The 21105-nt window shown below is 29.6% G+C and overlaps 2 protein-coding genes across 2 annotated transcripts in view; one reads left to right on the top strand and one right to left on the bottom strand.

The window, feature by feature from the left end:
- Nucleotides 1–21105, bottom strand: part of LOC110283343 (uncharacterized) — a 62088-nt gene that overhangs the window by 25463 nt on the left and 15520 nt on the right. The window lies entirely within an intron of this gene.
- LOC122272253 (putative ankyrin repeat protein RF_0381) lies at nt 705–3150 on the top strand. The gene has a single exon (XM_043055692.2). It carries the CDS (start codon nt 705–707, stop codon nt 2427–2429), a length of 1725 nt encoding a protein of 574 aa, XP_042911626.1. The 3' UTR covers nt 2430–3150.

Raw genomic sequence — 21105 nt, 5'->3', positions numbered from 1 at the left:
AATTTATAATGGACATAGCATTAATAAACACTCCTTTAGAGCAAGAGTTATTTAAACACGGATTAAATGCTGTAGGTAAAGTTGCCTTGTTATTTGATGGATTTGATGAAATAGTTCCTAAATACGAAGAGAAAGTTGTTGAACTATTAAGAGTTTTGAAGTATTCAAAAGTAGAGAAACTCTGGATAACTACACGCCCACACATGAAAAATGAACTAGAAGATATATTAAGTGTACTATCGTATACTCTAAGACCACTATTTAGAAATGATCAGGTGTTGTTTATTCAAAATTAGTTCTGTAAAATTCTGAAACTAAGTATTACGGAGAATTTTGCCAATAAATTGCTTGACAGAGTGCTGCAACCCATTTCGGATAAAAGAAAAGAATTTACGGGAATACCATTGCAAATAAAAATGCTGGTTGAAGTTCAAGGAGAATTCGAAACCCCTTTTAAGCTGTCCAACAAAATAGATTTAAATTTGCCGAAAAAATTAAGTATTCTGAGCCTTTATAAATTATTTGTTGAAATGAAATACAAAAGGCATCTTGCAGAAAAGCAGATATTAGATGCAACAAAATCTGGACCAGAATATGAAGTACTACATGAATCGTTTTTACGAAAATATACCTTGTTATCTTTAGATGCACTGCTTTGAGAAAACGAATCGGAAAATTTTCTTGAAGATGACAAAATAACCGAAATGAAGAAATATAAACAGCAGGTAAAAGATGGGAAAGAAAATTCAGGTTTCATTAGTCATATTGTCGATGAAAAGCCAATATTCATTCACTACAGTTTTACCCAGTATTTTGCTGCACTTTTTTATTTCAACAATGTAAAAAGGGAAAAAGTAAGGAAATTTTTTTTTGATCAGATTTATGGAAAGAAGCAATACTTAACCTCTATTTTCTTTGATTATATGGTAACTGACGGGGAAACTAACTGCGAGGTGCATATTGCGGTTTTAAACAGCGATGAAAAGGAGGTAAGGAAATTATTAACAAATGCAGACAAAGTAAAAGATTTCATTAATGCTAGAGATAGGATAGGAAGAACAGCACTTCATGTAGCTGCTGCATATGGATACTATGATGTTACCATGACTTTATTAGAGCACAGATATAGTGTTGCTGCTGAAGACCTTTTCGGATGGAAGCCTATAAGATATGCTGATAAAAATGGTCATTGGGATATTGCCGATTTACTCTTAAAAAATGGAGCAAATATTGATGACATGTGTGAAACAATGAATCAATTGCTTCTTGCTTCTGTAGCTAAATTACCAGTAAAAACCTTATTACACAAAGCAGCAGAAAAAGGATTATTAACACTTCTCAATGCTCTGTTAAAAAGTAAAAGCAAACTTATAAATAAGTCTGATATAAGAGGACAGAAACCTCTTCACTATGCTGCTAATAAGGATATCGCCGAAATTTTAATAACAAACGGCGCTGATATCGAAGCTAAAAACTATCGGGGTGAAACACCAATATTCTTAGCTAATAGTGAGGAGGTAGTTAAGTTTTTGATTAAACAGGGCGCTGATCTTGAAGCAAGAAACAGGAGCGGTGATATATTTCTGCACAAGACAGTTAAAGAGAGTAGACAAGAGATGGTAGAGCTAATAATATCTCACGGCGCTAATATTGAAGTTAAAAATAAGGATAATAGAACACCTCTGTTTTTTGCTAATAACAGGGAGGTAGTCGATCTTTTAATTTCAAACGGCGTCGACGTTAAAGCTGAAAGTAGTAATGGAGAAACACCTTTGCACGTAGCTGTTGCAAAAACAAAAGAGATGGTCGAGCTTTTAATATCACATGGAGCTGATATTGAAGCTAAAAATATACGTGGAGAGACTCCTCTGTTCTTTGCAGATAGTGAGGACGTAGTTGAATTTTTAATTGAAAAAGGTGCTGACATTAACGTTCAAAGTAGCCACGGAGATACACCTCTGCATGAAGCTGTTAGGAGAAGTAAGGGAATTGTCAAGCTTTTACTATCACACGGTGCTGATATTGAAGCTAAAAATAGCTTTGAGGCAACACCTCTCTTCTATGCTTATAGAAAAGAAATAGTCGAAATTTTAATTTCCCAAGGGGCAAATGTAAATGCTAGACATAGATTGGGGAATACGCCTCTGCACGAATGCCTCAGAGGAAGTAAGGAGATTGTCGAAGTTTTACTATCACATGGTGCTGACATTGAAGCCAAAGGTTTCGATGATAAAACACCATTATTCTATGCTGAAAGAAATGAAATAATCGAGTATTTGATTTCACAAGGCGCCGATATTAATGCTAAAGACAGATATGGACATACAGCTCTGCAATATGCTCTTAGGTGGGGACGAGAAAAAATGGCCGAGCTTGGCCTAACTCCATTGGAATTTTTTAATACTCTATTGGTGCCCAATGCATATTAGACTCGTTTTCTTTTCAAATAAACATTTAAAAGTATCTTGTTTTGGTTGCCAATTACCATGTTGTATTTAAATGCTGCTGTATATCGTGTTGCTTATGATGTTGTAGATGAAAAATTAAATTAAATTCTTAAAATTTAAACTATACATTGCTCCTTTGTAGCTACATATAATAATGTGCCGTGTCAGGTGGAAGCATTGTTTAAAGATATCATCCAATTTTTTTTTAAATTTAAATTGAAGATTAAAAAAACTAAATAATAAAAATCTCACAGTAAATAAAAAAGTGAGAGTAGAAATGGATATAATCCATTGGAGAAATAAATTTTTATTTTTATGTGTAAAAAAATATTTGTATCATGGAATTATTCTTAGTTAAGGTTATTAAAATGAAGTAAATTCAACGTCACATATTTGATTATGAACATAGACAAATAAAGCTTTGTCTATATGAATACAATTCCATCGAACAAGTAAGAGGTAGGTAAAGGTATTTTATCAACATCTCACTAGAGCTGCACAGCGGGCTATTGGCGACGGTTTGGGAACATCCCTGATCAGGATCCGCGAAACTTGCAATCACAGTTTTGATCCTCTGCATAGGGGATGGCTCCTTCGCTTTGGTAGCCCGACGAACTGTGTGAAAAGTCGAGAATTTTACGGTAGAGCCCGTGAGGACCAATACCACGCACCTTCGGTCCCTACGCAGAACGATCAAAGTAGCCACCCCAACCGCTTTCTGACCGCAGCCAATGATGCTTAGCTTTGGTGTTCTACTGGGAACCGTGTCTTAACTATCAGTCCAAGTTAGAAATATACAACATGGAATATATATATGTAATAAAACTTAAATAGAAAATAAAATGTAAAAACGTTTCATTTACGAAGCAAAACAATAACATACTTACTAGCATAATAAAAATCCAAAGTTTCACTAATATGTTAGTCTTTCATAGAATTGTTTGTTTGTTATTTATTTATTTACTCATAAGTATACAGGAGTCCAGTAAATATTACGACAGATTTCTAGGGTTGGTAGGACAGATCATAAGAATTAAGGATTACATAGGAACACATGATCGGAAATATTGTATGTTAGAGGCTCTTTCCTATTTTGAACTGTTTCTACAAGTGCTTCTGAACAGGTACTTTTATCCATCTAAATTTTCTTAATTTCATTCTAATTTTATGTTTTCCAGCAAATAGTATCAAATTGCATTAATATAGCCACAAAAATTGCTGTTTATTAGTAATTTAATGATTAGGCAAATTATTATCCAGCTCATTAAATTACGATTAAAAACCCAATGCTGTATCTATTTAAATGCAATCTTCGTCATTATTTCTTTAATAACATAAAACTAACATGAAATTAAAATACTTGTTCAAAGGCACACGTAAAAGCATTTTCTTAGAGGAAAGTGCCCCTAGTGGGGTACAAGTTCATTTTCGCGTCGTGGGTTACTATACAGTACTTAATCCTTATTATATATGCCTTATCTCCCCTAGAAGTTTGTCATGTAATATGTAACAAAGTTTGTAACATTTGCAAAACAGCCTGTTTAGATAAACCCAACTCTGTTTATCATTTTACAACTCTTGCACAATTTCAGAAAAAAAATTTATTAGTGATAGCAAGATGATTTGTTATTTTTATACATGTTACCGGCAAAGTATGAAACGCAGGCATTATATGGGTCATTCTCACAAAAACAGTCATTTTCATGTCCCCAGTATATTTTATGTTTGTTTTACAACTTACGAAAAAAAATTTTCAGGGAAAGTGTCCTTCAGAATGCAAGCTAACAAAAGAATAAAAATAAAATTATCAATTTTTATTTTTTATTTATTTTAGGTAATTAAAATATACCAATATGTCATTCCCTCACTTGTCCCCACTGCTGATTTAAAAAAAGAAAAAAATTGTTTCTGAAATAAAAATTTTTTTTTTACAAATTCGTGTTTTTTATTTCAGAATACTGAAATATAGAATTCAGAAAATCAATTTTAAATTTAATTTCTGATAAAAATATTAACACAGCACTATTTTAAACTTTGTCCCCAGTGTTTCGCGTCATTCCCTCACAACAATGTTCTTATCACCTGCAATCTTCTTAGAATAAAAATATTTTAATAAAAACTTCAGAAGTTAACAACTGGCATCATAGAACAAAATTGCAGTATGTTTCCATCTTCAACTTAAAGAAGCTTTGCTGTGGAATAAATTTGAATGAATCAAACCAGGTAAAATTTTTTACATTTGTCATTCCCTCATGTCATTTTTTAGAGTAAAATAAAATACAACTTCATCGAGAAAGTGGATAATTATATGTTGCTTTCTTGTATGAATATAATTGTATGTGATTGACTTCAGAAATTAATTAGGCCTAACTGTTATTTTTAAATTTTATTGAATTCGTCATTCCCTCACTAGTGTATAAAGTGAGGGAATGACGCTGAAGTGAGGGAATGATTCAAGATGAGTATATTATTAAATTTTTTTTTGTTCAATCGTGCCAGCCAATTTTATTTCCCAAACCTGTAAAAACTATTAAATATATAAGACTAAATTATAATAAATATTAGATATACTTAGTATGTTATCATTTTCAAACTTTAGGTAGATGTAACTTAGATAAAAACATGTATTAAAATAAAATATCATTCCCTCACTATTAGTGTCATTCCCTCACTTTTTAAATAGTGAAAATAATTAATTTACTTATTAATTAATTTGAAAAATAAATTAAAAAATTAATAAATTAATTTATTAAATTAATTAATTTATTTATTAAATTAATTAATTAATTATTAATTATTATAAATTAATTAATTATAAATTAATTATTTAAAAAATTAATTAATTTAAATATTAAGTATAATTTATAGGATATATACTTTCTTTATAATGCCATTACATATTTCTATTAATATAAAAAGTTTCAGAGCTTTTTATTCACTTTACTTTTTTGGGATTTTATGAACTGAAAAATGACAGTTTTCGTGAGAATGACCCATATATAATGCCTGACGTGTTTAGGCAAAGTGTGAAATATGAGAATTGTTGCATAATTTAACTAGGCATTGTATACAATGCCTAGACATTCTATATAATGCCGGATGCTATTTCAGCAAAGTATGAAATAAACGTCCTGATGAAGTTATTATGTAAATGATGTGCATGTTACTGTGAATGACCGAAATCGGTGGTTGTTGACTTTCAAAGGTGAATGTTGACAATCACATAGTCGCTTTGCTGAATGTCCGAAATATATATTACATCCGATTTGATATTAACTTATTTGTAGATATAATTACATTTATTCGATATATTAATACTTAGGGGAGTGTCGGGTACCCCCGCCCACTGTCAATTTCATATGTACAGAATATTTTTTCAAGTCAATGGGCCATCGGACATTAATTGTTATATTAAAAAAAATATTATTTTCAAAGTTTCAAGTATTTATGCAGCTAATCAGATGGTTAACAATAGTTTTGAAAATATGTTGAATACAGTAGTCATGAAATTAAGAACAATTGGTGGAATGTTTCGAGTAAACTTCATTTTAATACTAAAAAAATAATTTTTTCCATACATACAGCATTAAAGTATGTAGTCTTAAGTTAAATTTGCATAAAGAAGGAAGTTTATGTGTGAAAAATTGTTCGAGTAATTACAAATTTACAAAAATTTGGATTTCGGGTAGCCCTGCTCACATGAATGTTGGGTATCATCAAGATTATTATTTTATTGCTTCAAATTTGAATGTTATATGCATTTTTAACAACAAATATTGTTGTTATTAAATAATAGAATTCACTAAAAGTATATAAATATGTAATAAATAAAATAATTTTGTTATAAAAATGATAAATGAGGTTTATCTATTTTCAATACATTGGTCATTTTCATTTACACCTGAAAAAACAGTTAAAAGGCATAATTTTTGTAACTTGGCGGGGCTACCCGACACATTTTGAAAAGAGCTGAAAGACATGTTTTTTCAAATTTCTATTTTTTTAAGTTAAACTATTCATTTTTTCAGTTTATTCTTTCTGCATTATTTAATTAGATGATAAAACAATAGAAACATACAAAAATATTTATTATTACTCAATATTATACAGAAATATAAGCAATACCCCTTAAGTGGGCGGGGCTACCCGACTCTCCCCTACTGACGATAGATTAGAAGAAACATCAGTGTTTGGAGTATCGGCCAAATGTATATCGGGCAATGGCACTTGACCTTAAAAAAATATCAGTGCAGGGTATACCGGGCAATTGTATACCGGGCAGTGGCACTGAACCTTAAAAATACGTCAGTGTAGGATATACTGGGCAAATATATACCGGGCAGTGGCACTTGACCTTAAAAAAACATCAGTGTAGGATATACCGAGCAAATGTATACCGAGCAATGTATATTTCGGACATTTACCAAAGATCTAGTCATACTAGGTCTAGCTAAGGGCCATTGCCTGGTATACATTTGCCCGGTATATTCTACACTGATATTTTTCTAAGGTCAAGTGCCACTGGCCGATATACTTTTGCCCGGAATAACCTACACTGATATTTTTTCCAATCTATCGTCAGTAAGTATTGAAATATCGAATAAATGTAATTATATCCACAAATTAAGTGCCAGTGTTTTGAACAAAAATCTTATGAAAAAATTCAAAAAACACAATTAGACAGAACTCGATACATTGTTTAAAATGGAATTTTTAAAGAAAAATTTTAAATATTCTTACCTAAAGCCTGAAAAAAAATAGCAAATTAAAACTCAGATCTTCTCCGGAAACATCGCTATCATTATACAAAATCTACATTCAAAATTTCAAACAATTCTACACGTTTTTTGTGTGTGTGTTAGAGTAAAGACATTTTCTCAAAATCAGCATTCTTCAAAAAATGCATTTAAAAAGGAGGAGCAAATCTAAAATATAAGAAAATTTTGACAAAAAAAATTTCGAAATTAGTTGCTGAAAATAAATTTCGTTTACATTAAAAATATAATTTTTTCCATACTCAAAGCAATAAAAAAAAAATAAATAAATAACATTTTAGTTTCGTTTGCGTGAGTTTACTTCACGCTTCGGTTCCGTCTGTCATCATCCGAAAAAGAACTGTAACTTCATTTCCAAATATCAAAAATAAAAATTTTAAATCGGAAACCACAAACTACCTAGTCGAAAAATGGATAAGATTTTGGTTGATGGTATATTTTATTTATATAGAAATAAAATTTACTTACGATGTTTTGAAAGGATCTTATTTATATTTATGAGTAAATCTACCAGTTGAATGATTGCCGTCAAGTTGGGTTTTTTTATATAAATACTTTTTTTTTAATATGTTATTGGATTCATAAGAACTTTTAAACAGTTTTTTCGATTTTTTTTATTTATGACAAATATTTAACAAATTGTTTCATAACAAAAAAAGAAAAACAACTTTAACTTTCTCTGTCTAAGGAAATACAACTTTATTTAATTTGAAATTTCTATTAAAAAAAAACTCGTATACTACAAAAAAAAAAAAAAGAAATACCGTTGTTTAATCAAAATGCCTAATTTTCTTTTCTAAACAGTTTCATTGATAGCCTAAAGTATGTTCAATTACATTTTAGGGCATCGATATATAAATTATACTTTTCTGTAATAAATCCTAAGACAATCTGTTACTAAGCAAATATTTATTTTTCTAAATCAATAAATAATTACTTCAACGACAAATTTAGATTTTTTTCCCTAATTCACAGCTATAAAATTTTATGATTTATGCCCATAGAAATGGTGAACAAATTTGAGGATATAATTAAATAACTTTAGCCATTTATGCGTACCACTGTCACATTATCATTTGAACCACTATCACATTATCATTTTTTAAGCTCCGATCGCTCTTTCAAAAGGGTATAAATTTAATCCAAAAATAAAAACAAATAAAAAAACAATTTTAAATTCTTTTGCTTTTTTTAAATACTGATTACGAAATGACTACCTTTGGTACATATTATTAGAATTCTTGTCGAAAACCGAATTTGAAAAAGGATACGGAATCGAGTGTTTAATTCAAGACCCAGAAAATATAAGCAGAAGCATTTGTTTCAAAATCAGGAAGCGTTTTATCATTTTTACAAATAACATGGCACTATCAATTGAAAACCTGTAAGTGTGGCTAAATCGGGACAAATCATTAAGTCACGATTCAGCAACCATCTGGTTTGCAGCAACCATTTGGTCAGCCATCTGCTTGCGAGAGTCCGATTAAGTCTGATCCGAAAAATGATTCAGTGTAATAATAAACAAATCCTGATGTTGCTTCTAATAAAGCTTGTACAATCCAAGCTAACCAGCCATTATCTTGTAATAAAAATAAGTCAGGAAGGTGCGTCTTTCAATTGATCAGAGAGGGTGAAATTAGGTCTTGACTCAGAATATCACAGATAGATGGCACCACCACTCATTCGTGAGGTGACATGTTCTATTTAGACATATATCTGAATGAGTAAGGAAATTTTGTCTCAATCTGAGTACCAATAGTACTGCTCTGCTACAGCTAATTAATTCCAAACTTACTTTGTTTGGATTCCATTCATCTCTGCCTATTCTATGCAGCGATACTTTCCGTCGTTTTTATTGCAATCTCCAACAGATAAACTATATAATTTAAAGCCGAAATTTGACTTATTAGAATACCCAAATGCGGAATAACCTGTCAACAGTAAATTAAAGGTATGAAAGAAATAAGGTTTTTTTAAAAAAAAAAGAGCAAAAGTAAAAATAACAGTTCGGGTGCAATGATACTTGGATGTTCAAATTATCCCAATATGGAGCATGCTTACCCATATGATTGGCGACAGGCAATCAAAATCAAAAGCGGCACAAAGATCATGGGGAAAAGTGACTCTACTTAAGCTAGGCAATCCAGGACTTAAGTCTCCTTCAGGCAACACCTTATTCTAGGAGGTATTGCTTCAGGTCAAGTTTTATGTAATTATAGAGAAATTGTTATGGTAAAAGATAAGACAGAGATTTTGTTAATGAATGTGTATTTACCCGTTATGGTACTAGAAAGGGAAATAATTTGAATTCATATCATAGCCTAAAGAACTTCGTGCTATTTATTTGGTTTCGATGTGATAATGAAAATCATTTGTACAGATGAAGTAGTTAGCCCCTTATGATAGTTAGAAACAATGAAAAGCCTCCTGAATTTTTAACTTCATAGTGTCTAGATCTTCAATGTAATACTCTTTACTATATACATCAGGAGCTAATAAATATAAATATATCGCCAATAAATATTTAAGCAAGGAAGACAACAAACTTATTAACTGTCTCGGAAGAATAAAAATAAATCCTAAGCAATTTTTAACTCCTTTAAGAGAAATTGGTACTGGAGATATCTTTGGTTTTTCAGAAATTTTTTCGAAAAATGTCTCTTAATATCTTCTTCTACACTGTTGGAAATTTCTAAGAAAAAATAGTTAAATAAAAATTTATTTACTTGTTACTTTTCATATGCAATTGAAACCATCGAACAATCATAAATAAAACGGTAATCAAACTGTTAACTGCGATAAAAACCGTTTATTAACTGATTTCCCCTAAAACTGTTAAAAAAATCAGAATTTTATTGCACCAATGAAGCTAGTTCGTTCTTTGTACCTGGGAACATATTATAGAAGAGAGGGCAAATTTATCGATCTTATAACCGGCAGAACGAAGTTTGAATTCTCAGCTTAGAGACCACAATATTTCCTCCATTCTCTTCAACACATGAAGAGTTTCCAGTGTTAGTCGACTCCTAAATGTGTGACTCGGGACTATTGGAATACAATACTTTCATTCACACATAGATGCAGCATAACACAAAAAAGTATAGCATTTCCCATTTCTTACGATAGGTGAAACAACCAGATAAACTAATTAAACCTCATTACATTTCATAAAACGCAACTCAACCACAACCTAATTCTAATGCCTATTATCAAAGGAAAAGTCAAGCTTGAATGTTCAATGGAACTTCTTTTTTACGGTTTTGAAACCATGCTAGTTGTAAATGGCATAAAAACCGCATAGCTTTGTATCCATGATTTCTTATAGCCACACTAGTTGTAAACGGTTTCAAAACCGTAAAGGTAAAAAAAAAATTCTTTACAGTTACTTGGACGGACACACTGTTATTTTACAGTAATTTTTGTATAAAAACTCAAACAATGCACTAATCTCTTCATTTAAGAGATGTAACACTTAAATGTGAAGATAAATATTGAAATTTTTATAAGCAGTTCAAGCAATCTTGGTTTTAAAAAATATCGTTTTCAATTTTTACACTTGAAAGATGAAAAATAATTACAATAAGTAATATAGAGTATAACTCTACCTTACTCTAAAAAGTACAACTATTTTACATAAGAATGAATCTTCATGAATTCGTCTCCGATACGTAAATATAAAATCATGCAGGCAATGAAACTGTCTGTTATCTGTTATTTTGTATTCTTTATCAGTGTTTGAAAGTTATCATTCTTTTACCTCATCGAACCTTCAGAGTTTCATTCTGCGCCTTTCCTACTTGGTTCTAAATACGTTGAGAAGGTACTTTTTACTTGTCATGTAAAAAAAAAGTATCAGACGTTATTTTAAATGAGTAAATATATATCATCGATGTCTTTCTAAAATAAATCTGCATTAGCCTGGCACAGGTAATCATTAAATTTACTTTAACTTTTTAATTTCATGATTCTAAAAAATTAAGCTTCATTAAGCGGCATTCTTTGTTTTCCTTACATTTTATTATAGACAATGTTTACTACTATCTTTGATAAAGTTATTGACCAATTAAACGGCTATATTAATCAAATTTAAGGTTATTTGTTTTTGATAAAATTGATTGTTTACGTTTGATAATGTCATCAACAAAAGGTATAAATGATTTTAAGGGGGACATTTCTGTCTGTGCGGTAAAAGAGAGTGAAAGTATCTGTAACTTCAAAACAACTTAAATTACCAAAATATGTGCAATAAGAATATATAAAGCATATTTGACTATTAGTATTTCTTGTTAAATTATTGTTCTAAATCAGTTATCCGCAAATGGTGTTAAGTGGAACCTTAGGGATCCATGAGAAGTTCCGAGGGGATCCATGAATTATATTTTTTTTAAATAAATTCTGGTTGTCGAAACCAATAACCTTGTGTTTATCCAACCAATAATCTATTACTTATTTAATATCACCGTTAATTTTGAGAATTTATTTACATTAAATGCCAATGAAAAAGGAAAGAACAAAAATTAATAGACACACTTTTCAATAACAACACATGGTTATTGGAAAATGCGAGAACAAAAAGGAATTACGAAAAGAATTTACATTTCAAATGATTGCATCAGTCTTTCAAATGATAGCATCTAAACTACCATATGCTTTATATATTAAATTCAGAATGAGCGACTGCCTTATTATTATCCCTATCAAAATATAATAAATACTAAGTAAAATTAATATCCACCCTCAGTTTATCTGTGGATATTTAATATTATTAAAAGTAAATTTAGAATTGTCTTCCTGCGTCTCCGCCCTTACGACAGTTCAGCTTGGTCGAGAAAAGAAAAGCTTTCTAAGTCTGATAAAAGACTGAAACTGGAAAATTCGCTGTTGGGAAATCTGAAACTGGAAAATTTGATAAGGTACTGGGAAGCCCGATGCCAGAAATCTATCTAATTAATACTGTCAAACATTTACTCTACGTGAAAATTTGATAGTTAGATTACAAGTTATTGAAACATTTTTTTTGCTCCCTGTTTTTTTAAAGCTGTTTTTTAATTATATTTTATTTTTTTAAAAAAATCAAGTTTGTTAATTCGACATGAATATTGGAATTTGAACGGCTTAAGCTAGAAAAAAACTTGTTTTTTTTATTATTTTATTAAATTTCTTAACTTAAGGTTTTGGGTTTAAAAGAGAAGATCGTATGATGTTTCAAGAAAAACACATCACACCCATCACAATATTACTAGGTTACCATTTTTTGTGCCAAGACTCTTTTTTTGTGTTCTCATGGAAAAAAGTGTCGTGGATACTTAATTTGTGTTTTGCAATTCCACATTAACTATTAGAACATACGTACTAAAGACTGTGATATACAAGGATATATTTAAGTGAAGACACGTGCTAATAAAAAGTACCCGTGATTTTCATTTCGAGTACAGTAATATGTTACTTTAAAATTGCAGACAACTGAAAATTTTCATTTTTTTAAAGGCTTATATTTACTGTTCTACTTTCAATCTTTTAAATGACAGCCTTTGCATTCAATATAAACTTCCCCGTCAAAAGTATAAACTGCTTTTGTCGTAACAGGTATAAAATTCGCTAGAAATAAAAGATCTTAGCATAAAAAAAGTTAAAATTCTTACGCAGATTAATGATAACTTTGTAAAAACTTGTAGAATAATTTTAGATCAGACATCTACAACTTGTTGTTAATTACTTAGTAATTGTATAAACAGAAATAAATATGGGAAACTTGGGCATTATTTTAAAATTTGTAATTAGATACCGAAAGTTGTACTCCTTCCCCAAGAGGAACATTAGTTGCCATCTTGAAGTTACCGTGAAAGGATGGGGAGGGGGGCACAACTTTCAGACTTCTTTCTGAACGAGTGAGATAATGTTAATAATTTATTTTTAATGCTTAATATAATTAATCTATGCCTAAACCAAGAGAACTAACAGTTAAAGAGTTATTTAAAGTTTGTATGTTTGTGGAATGTGAAGTTTTCAGTTTTGTGGAAGGTAAAATATAATTGAATGAAGAAGAATTCGAAATACATGGTGGGTATATAGCACCAGGTGTATAGATGACAAAACTGCGGAGTTGTACATTAGGAAATCATTTTGTAGAACATAAAACAACATAAATTGCTTTTTGTCATTGTTATAATTTTTTTTTTAAATTCAATTTTTTATACCGTCATTTCTTGAAATTAGTTGTAATCAATCTCATACAAATTTTAAATAACTTTTTTTGTTTAAATAACATTGTATCATATGATATCTAAATTCATATACCGTAAAAAGATTTTTTTATTAATTATTCAGTGAAATAAGAAAAAAAGTAATCAATTACTAGAAATTATTTGCTGAAAAATTATTATTAAATTTAACATTTACTGTATTTAAAAAGCAAAACAAAAATCATTAAAAGTTATACAATTAAATAATAATATTAAAATTTACGACTACTAAATTAAATATCGAAATACAAATACTTTTTTAGAATTATTTAACCTAACAATATTAAATATAAGCAATTAAATTAAGCCTTAAAAAATAAACTATTATTAAGAATTTATTTAATTATTTTTCGCATGGAACATATTTCCTGTGAAACGAACCAACAGCCGTTGATGTTAAGACTGAGATTCTTATGAAATTTCTTTTTTGCAAAAGTACTCGTTGAAAAAACACTAAAATATCTTTTTTTTTATTTCTTGGATTAAAGCAATGGTTGCTGGGATATTAACAATTACTGGGATTTTTATACAATTTAACAAAATGGTGTAACCAGAGATAGTGGCTCATAACATATGCTCATATCGTGACTCATAATCGTTCATAACATTTTTATATTTTTGAAAATTTATTTAATTTTGGGATCATTAGAAGGAAAAAAATAATGACTTTGAAATTCAGTTATTAAAATGCTGTGATCTATACATAAGTGGTTATAAGTTTTCTTGAAATAACTTTTGGGAAAATATTTTGAAAGCTTTTTTTACGGGGAATCACAATTTTATACCATTTCGATTTTTCCCTTTGCTATAAAACACTATATTTTTAATCACACAAAAAAAAAAGAAAATAAAGAGAAATTGAAAGAGTATTTTTTAGTCTTAGTCAATTATTATTATTAAATTATTATTATTATTATTATTGTTACTATATATTAGTTTTTGGCCAGAATATTTGAAGCACTTCTTATAATAAAATAGCAAAATTCTCCAATTTCGTTTATTACATGTTTTTCAACATGAAAAATCAAATATTTTGTTAGGTCAAGAAAGAATGTAAAGTGGTCTCAACCAAAATATTAATTATGGTGGAAATTGAAGGTGGGAATTGAAGAAAAAAAATTCAAAGTTCCAATAATTTTTAAAAAAATTTTTTTTAAATTTTATTACCAAATTTTATTTATCTTTTAACAACCAAAACCGAAAAAATTACTTTCGATATTTTCAACAAACAAATGCTGGAACAAATTATGAAAATTGCTAGAAGAAAAATCAAGTAAGAAAATTATTATCGATGAGGAAAAACTTTTAAATTTTTGCCAGAAATATTAACTTTCAACACTATTGCTGTAACTTCGTTAGAGAAAAAGTTATTTAAGTTCGCATGGTGAAGTCGCGTTGCTATTAGATGGGTTTGATGAGATCGTTTCAAAATATAAAGATATAATGATGGAATTATTAAACGTTTTGAAGAATTCTAAAAAGGAAAAGCTCTTTATAGCTACTCGGGCTCACTTGAGGAATTTTCTGGAAAGCAAATTAAACTAATATCGTACACTTTATAACTTAAAAAGAGATCAAGTTAAGTTTCTTGAAAAGTATTGGAGAAAAACACCAGATCTTACCGGTACGAATGAGAAGAGTTTTGAAACTTATTTCAAAGCACTACTTGATTGCGTATCACAGTCTATTTGGGACGAAGATAATGAATTTACCGGGAATTCTCTAATATTAAAAAAAACTCTTGCAGATGTTCTTCAAACTGAATTCAAAAATGTGTTTAACTCTAAAATCCAAGATGGATACACTTTTCCCAAAAATCTGAATGTATTGAACTCGTATACAATTTTAACAGAAGATAAGTTTTTACTTCATTTAGAGGAAAAAGACCAATTCGATTTTTCAAAATCAGACAATATTATTAAAAGTGTATGGGATAATTTTGAAAAAAAAAAGAGCATTCTTTGTTAGTTTTTAGTAGCCAATTTTGGGACCAAAAGCTGGAGAAAAAAATTTTCTTAAGACAAAATGGAGAAATTAAAAATATATAAGGAGGAAGTTAAACGAGGGAAAGAAAATTTGGGTTTCATTAGTACTGTGGTTAATTTTGAGCTGATCTTTACACACTCAAGTTTTGCAGCATATTTTGCAGCACTTTTTATCTTCAGAAACTACAAGAAAAAGAAAACAGAAAAAACATTTTACCGTGAGAGTATTTCCGGGCAACGAAATGAATTAACTCGCAATTTCCACGATGATATCTGAAGACGAAGATAAATATGTGAAAGGAGAATTTGAAAGTAGTCCCTTTAGATACTCTGATAAAAGTGATGGTTGGAAAAAAATTCTACGTCCTTCGAAAGAAGATTTTGACATTTTAATCATTCTTATATATATATATATATATATATATATATGCAACAGAAAACGAAAAAAAAATTGTTCCCCAGTGTAATTAGTATGAAACAAAACAAAACGTTTTAATTATGAACAAGGAAGAGATGACAGCCTTAAGAATTTTTTATTGAATCATTTTTCAAAGTTTTACTTATTATTAAGTTTCAGGCGATAAAGTAGGCCTAAATTCAACGTAGAATGCCTTATTATAAAGGACTTTTCATTTATATGTAAACCCTTATATACAACTTTCGTTTTTTGGTAAATTTCAAAATAATAGTTTCATTAATTTTAATTTTATAGAGTTTAACTCTAACCATTGTATTTATGCAAATTTTATCTTCGTAAAACAAAGATGCTTTATTTTTTTATTTTTTAGCACCACAGAAAGAAGTAAATGACATTCAAGTTTTTTTTTGCATTAAAATTGCTCTTAGGACTAGAACAAATTTATTTTTCGATTCTATTAAAATTCAGTCAACATAATGGTTGTAAAGAAACATTACATTTTTTTCAAGAATCCTTATTTCAATGAAAATGCCAAGTATTATCTNCTTGCGCGCATCCATTTTCGGGCCCACCCAAGGTAACTAACAAATTAGACGCGCTTCAGTTTTGCAGTAAGAACGTGCCATAAGATATCACTTTATTTATGCTTCTGTTTTCATATATTGTAATCTGGCAATCTTATTACGAAAATATTATAAATCATTCTTGAAAGATTCCGGTACGGGTAAGTTCATTTAATTCGTTCCTCACTATGTAGATTTCCTTTCGTGTACTGTTATCTAAAGTCTTTACATTTTATTTTCAGTTTTTTGCTTGATATATTTGTTTGTTTTTCCGTACATATTTTTTACTTAATGTGTTCCAATTTCGTTTAAATTTTTTGATATATTTTGCTTTGGCTATATTAATACAATATTAGAAAGCACTCCTTTTGCGGATATGATCGTGTGAGCTGATGAAGAGATTATATCTTTTCTTAGTTTTGTTTTCCAAATTTTAATGATTTTTTTTTTCATGCATGCCTTCTTATGCAATAATCATCCTGATGATATGCCCTAAGCTTATGAGAAGTTGGTCGCAACATCCACGTGATCTCCTGTTATGTTTAACGTTTTTAAAGTTGTAGATTTCAACGAAAAATAAACTTAAAAAGTCATTTTAAGAAAAGTCTCCAGCTTTAGGTGCGAAACTAATCTCAGGTTTGAAATCTCCACATCCAAATTAGGCAAGATCAACTGTTTGTAAAATTGAAACACAATTTTTCCCCCAGTGCTATCTGTCTTTTTCACCTGATATAATAAGTAATACTTATTTTTGCCATGGAAAAACTGTATTGACAATTTTATAAAACCAAAAATAAATGAAATCCAAAATCAACCAAAAATAAAATTGAAATTTTAATTAAACCTTTATTAAAGAAAACTGTGTCGAAACCAGTCGGATAACTTAATAAAAAAAAATTGTGTTTAGGAAAAGTAAATTTTAAGCTGAATTTTGTTGTTCAATTGGTTACACTAGTATTTAATTTTGCAATGCTTCAACTACTTGCAATGCTTCAATTACAATTTATTGATATTCAACTGCTTATAATGCTTCAATTACTTACAATGTTATTTAATTACTTACAATATTATTCAATTACTTACAATGCTTTAATTCCTTACAGTTTTATTCAATTAGTTACACTGCTTTAATTACTTATAATATTATACAACTATTTACAATTTTATTCAAATACTTACAATTTTATTCAATTACGTACAATGTTATTCAGTTACTTAAAATTACAGTGTTACTCAATTATTAACCATGTGTATAGTGATAAATTAGTATATCTTAAAAGTGTGATTGGACAGCATAAAATACTTAGTGCGTAAAAAACCGAATTTTATGCCAAAAATTTCAATATTCTTTATACACAGTCATATATTTTTAAAGATAATATCTCTCTCCGCTATTCGCCACTCAATCCGTCCTCCTGTTTTGCTTTTATGTTTCTTAATTTATGATTGTCAACCAATTTTATTTTGAACCATTATTTATTATCATTAAAGAGCCAATTATATTTTTATGAGTAATCGGCTTAACCCTTAGTCGTAGATCAGACACCGATGTCCCTTTAATGCACTTCTTCTGACTGTCTAATTAAAAGCAAAAATATATTTTGATGTTTCTTAATTATAGAAAAATCAATCAAATTACTACTAAAGAAGATGTTAGATTATCGGAATTAAATTTGTATAAAAATATTTAAAAAAAACTTGTTTGAAAAAAAACTTTTATTCGTTTTATTAAAATGTATGTGCAATTGAATACGTTGCATCCCAACAGTTTAGAGTTTGTTCAGATAAGACAACTGAAATCTGGATTTCACAAAATATTTTTACAGACATTACAAATTTTTTAATATATGTGTCTTTAGTAACATATTATTTAATATGTGTGTTTGCATCATAATCCATCAAAGTTTGTTCAGATAAAATAATTGAAATCAGGATTTCACAAAATATTTTAACGGCCACTACAGAAATTTTATTAAAATGTTTGTTTAATTGAATGGGCTGCACAATAATAGATCAAATTTTGTTCAGGTAAGATAACGGAAATCTGGATTTCCACTAAATATTTTAGCAGTCATTACGATTTTTTTAATATGTATATATTTAGCAACATTGCAACACAATCAACGGAATTTTGTTCAGATTAAATAATTGAAATCAGAATTTTAACAAAATATTTTAGCAGCCACTACAAACATTTTATTAAAATATATGTGTAATTGAATACATTGCACCAGAATAGATCAAATTTTGTTCAGATAAGATAACTGAAATCTGGAATTTCACAAGACAAAACCTTGAAAGAGTTCGAAGACAATCTTGAAGAGTTTGAAGACAAAACCTTGAAAGAGTTCAGCTGAGGCATCCTCCTCCTGTAAATTGCCATGAGCAAGTTTTTTTTTTAATAAAAGATAAATAAATAAATAATAAAATAAAAAAACGTGAACTTATTAATACAGCGACTAAACTATTTATACCTTGAGACATCAAGTGGCATTTCTAAGTATCTGAAGGCAACATAGACACTAATTTATTAAAACAAATATTTGGTTAGATATCAGAAGATAATTTTGAATGTTTTAGTCAGTCCATTGTTCATTCAAATTAATCACAATTTTATTTTAACCACGTGGAGATTATATCTTGGGGCAGTTTAGCTTTATGCACTTTGGGACACATTTTATCCATAAAATTTTTAATAACAATATTATAAGCCCCATCAACTTGAGGATGCTTTCGTCCGATTCGCTGTAAATTGATACAACCGACCGCTATACCTCACTCGTCTAGATAGCAAAGTTTATACCTCTTTTTACCCTTTTCCCTTGTCATGGTTCCAAGTGTACAAAATCACTTTTCTTTCCTTACAAAGCTTAATGAAAAAAATTGGGTCAATTGCAACTTATCAGTTTCTTGAGGATCTAAATATGGCTTTATTTAAAAAAACTTCTTGTAATTTGAAAAATGATTTTAAAAAGAACACTGAATTTCAAATTCGGAACAGATTAGAAATATATTTTTATTTATTAGTACGGAAGAAACAAATTACAACAATTCTTGTCGTTTTAAACAAATGGTTCGTGCAAAATAATAAGTTGAAATTGTGGAATAAATTCATTTTATATTGATAATCTTAAGAAACAACTAATTATTCAGCCAATTTCTAAATTAAACACGAAGTTTGTCAATGGATGGTTCTTCTCACTGAAAAAATGTAAGACTGAGTTATCTATTGAATATCCAAACGGATACAATTGCATGAATGTCTGTTAATTTTGTCATCTGATTGCTCCCCGTTGTTTTTATGAAGAGTGGTAATTTTAAAAACAATGTTGACTCAGCAGCACTAAGTTCGAAACTAACATTGAAACTGAGGGAAAATAAAATTCTTCGGTTTCCTCAGCAGTGAGTAGTATACCTTACATTTCAATATATTTCAAATTTTTTTTCACTTACTTTTCAAATATTTGGTTATTTTTGGAATACCCGGTAAAAGTAACGGTTCCATCAGATCTAATACTGAATCACTCATAAAAAATGTTTCTGGTTTATAAAATTTTCAGTTCTCCTCACATTATTGTATTGATATATTTTGCTTTGGCTTGTTTGTAAGTATAACAAAATAATTTCTGAAATGTTGCAATGTTAAGTTTTTTAATTGTAATAAGTTTTTGTACACTGATATTTGGAACATATTTATGAAAACAAACATATGTAACAAATGTATTTAACAAACATACTATCTTATACTATAATACGAGGAATGGTTGCCAAGTCTAAAATCGCCCCAGAATTAATAAACTCCGGTAAACTTGGGGGTCTGGGGTTTTTGGCCACGAGGAATCGATTGGCGCCGGTTTTGAAGCGCTACGGTCGAGCAGTTCGGAGTTACAGATAGGATATTTTCAAACTTTATTAGTTCGCCAATAATGGCTATAGATACTTTTCTCCACTCTTATAAATGTATGCTAATGCGAACCTTACAATTGAAATATTAATTTTCGACAACTTAAACCAATAATATACGAAGGAATTAATAATTTAATTGTAAGGTTCGCATTAGATTACATTTATCAAAGTGGAGAAAAGTTTAACTTTTGTGTTAATTCACCGTCAACAAAGTCCGACATTTCAACATTCGTCAGATTTCAAGCTACATTTTCAACATGCAGAACGCACCTCTCCATGAAATTCTTCAAGGAGCCGGAAATTTGGAACAACAAGCGATCAACTCAATTCTACCCGCAAATGGACAACTAGAAGATACCGTCATTGTCAGAATGCTTCTCCATTACGCCGAACAAGCTTACCCGACCGTCAAAGTTGCAGTACTTGACCCTGAATTTGTCGCACGCTTCTACGTTACAACAGCGGATGGCGCTTATGAAGGAATGGCTCTTCTCAACGATATCAGCGACCAGAACAAGGCTTCCAACTATCTATACGGCGTTCAACAAGGATTCGACGTGCTACTCATTCCCATTCACAAGAGAGCTCAAATGGATAGAGGCGAGCACTGGATGCTAGGAATTTACGAAGCAAGCTATGGAGAACGTCAACTATTAGTCTGCGATCCAGTCGACAACCCGCTGCCCATCGATGCTGTTTTGAGAAAAATACTGCGACACGTTTTGAATACCGTTGTTACGAATGAAAAGCTGAAAGGATGCATCGTGAA

Source organism: Parasteatoda tepidariorum, chromosome 6 (genome assembly GCF_043381705.1).
Source record: "Parasteatoda tepidariorum isolate YZ-2023 chromosome 6, CAS_Ptep_4.0, whole genome shotgun sequence".
In the NCBI taxonomy this organism is placed as follows: Eukaryota; Metazoa; Arthropoda; class Arachnida; order Araneae; family Theridiidae; genus Parasteatoda; species Parasteatoda tepidariorum.
The sequence above is the reverse complement of the archived record's forward strand: the minus strand, read 5'-3'. Positions and strand labels throughout refer to the sequence as shown.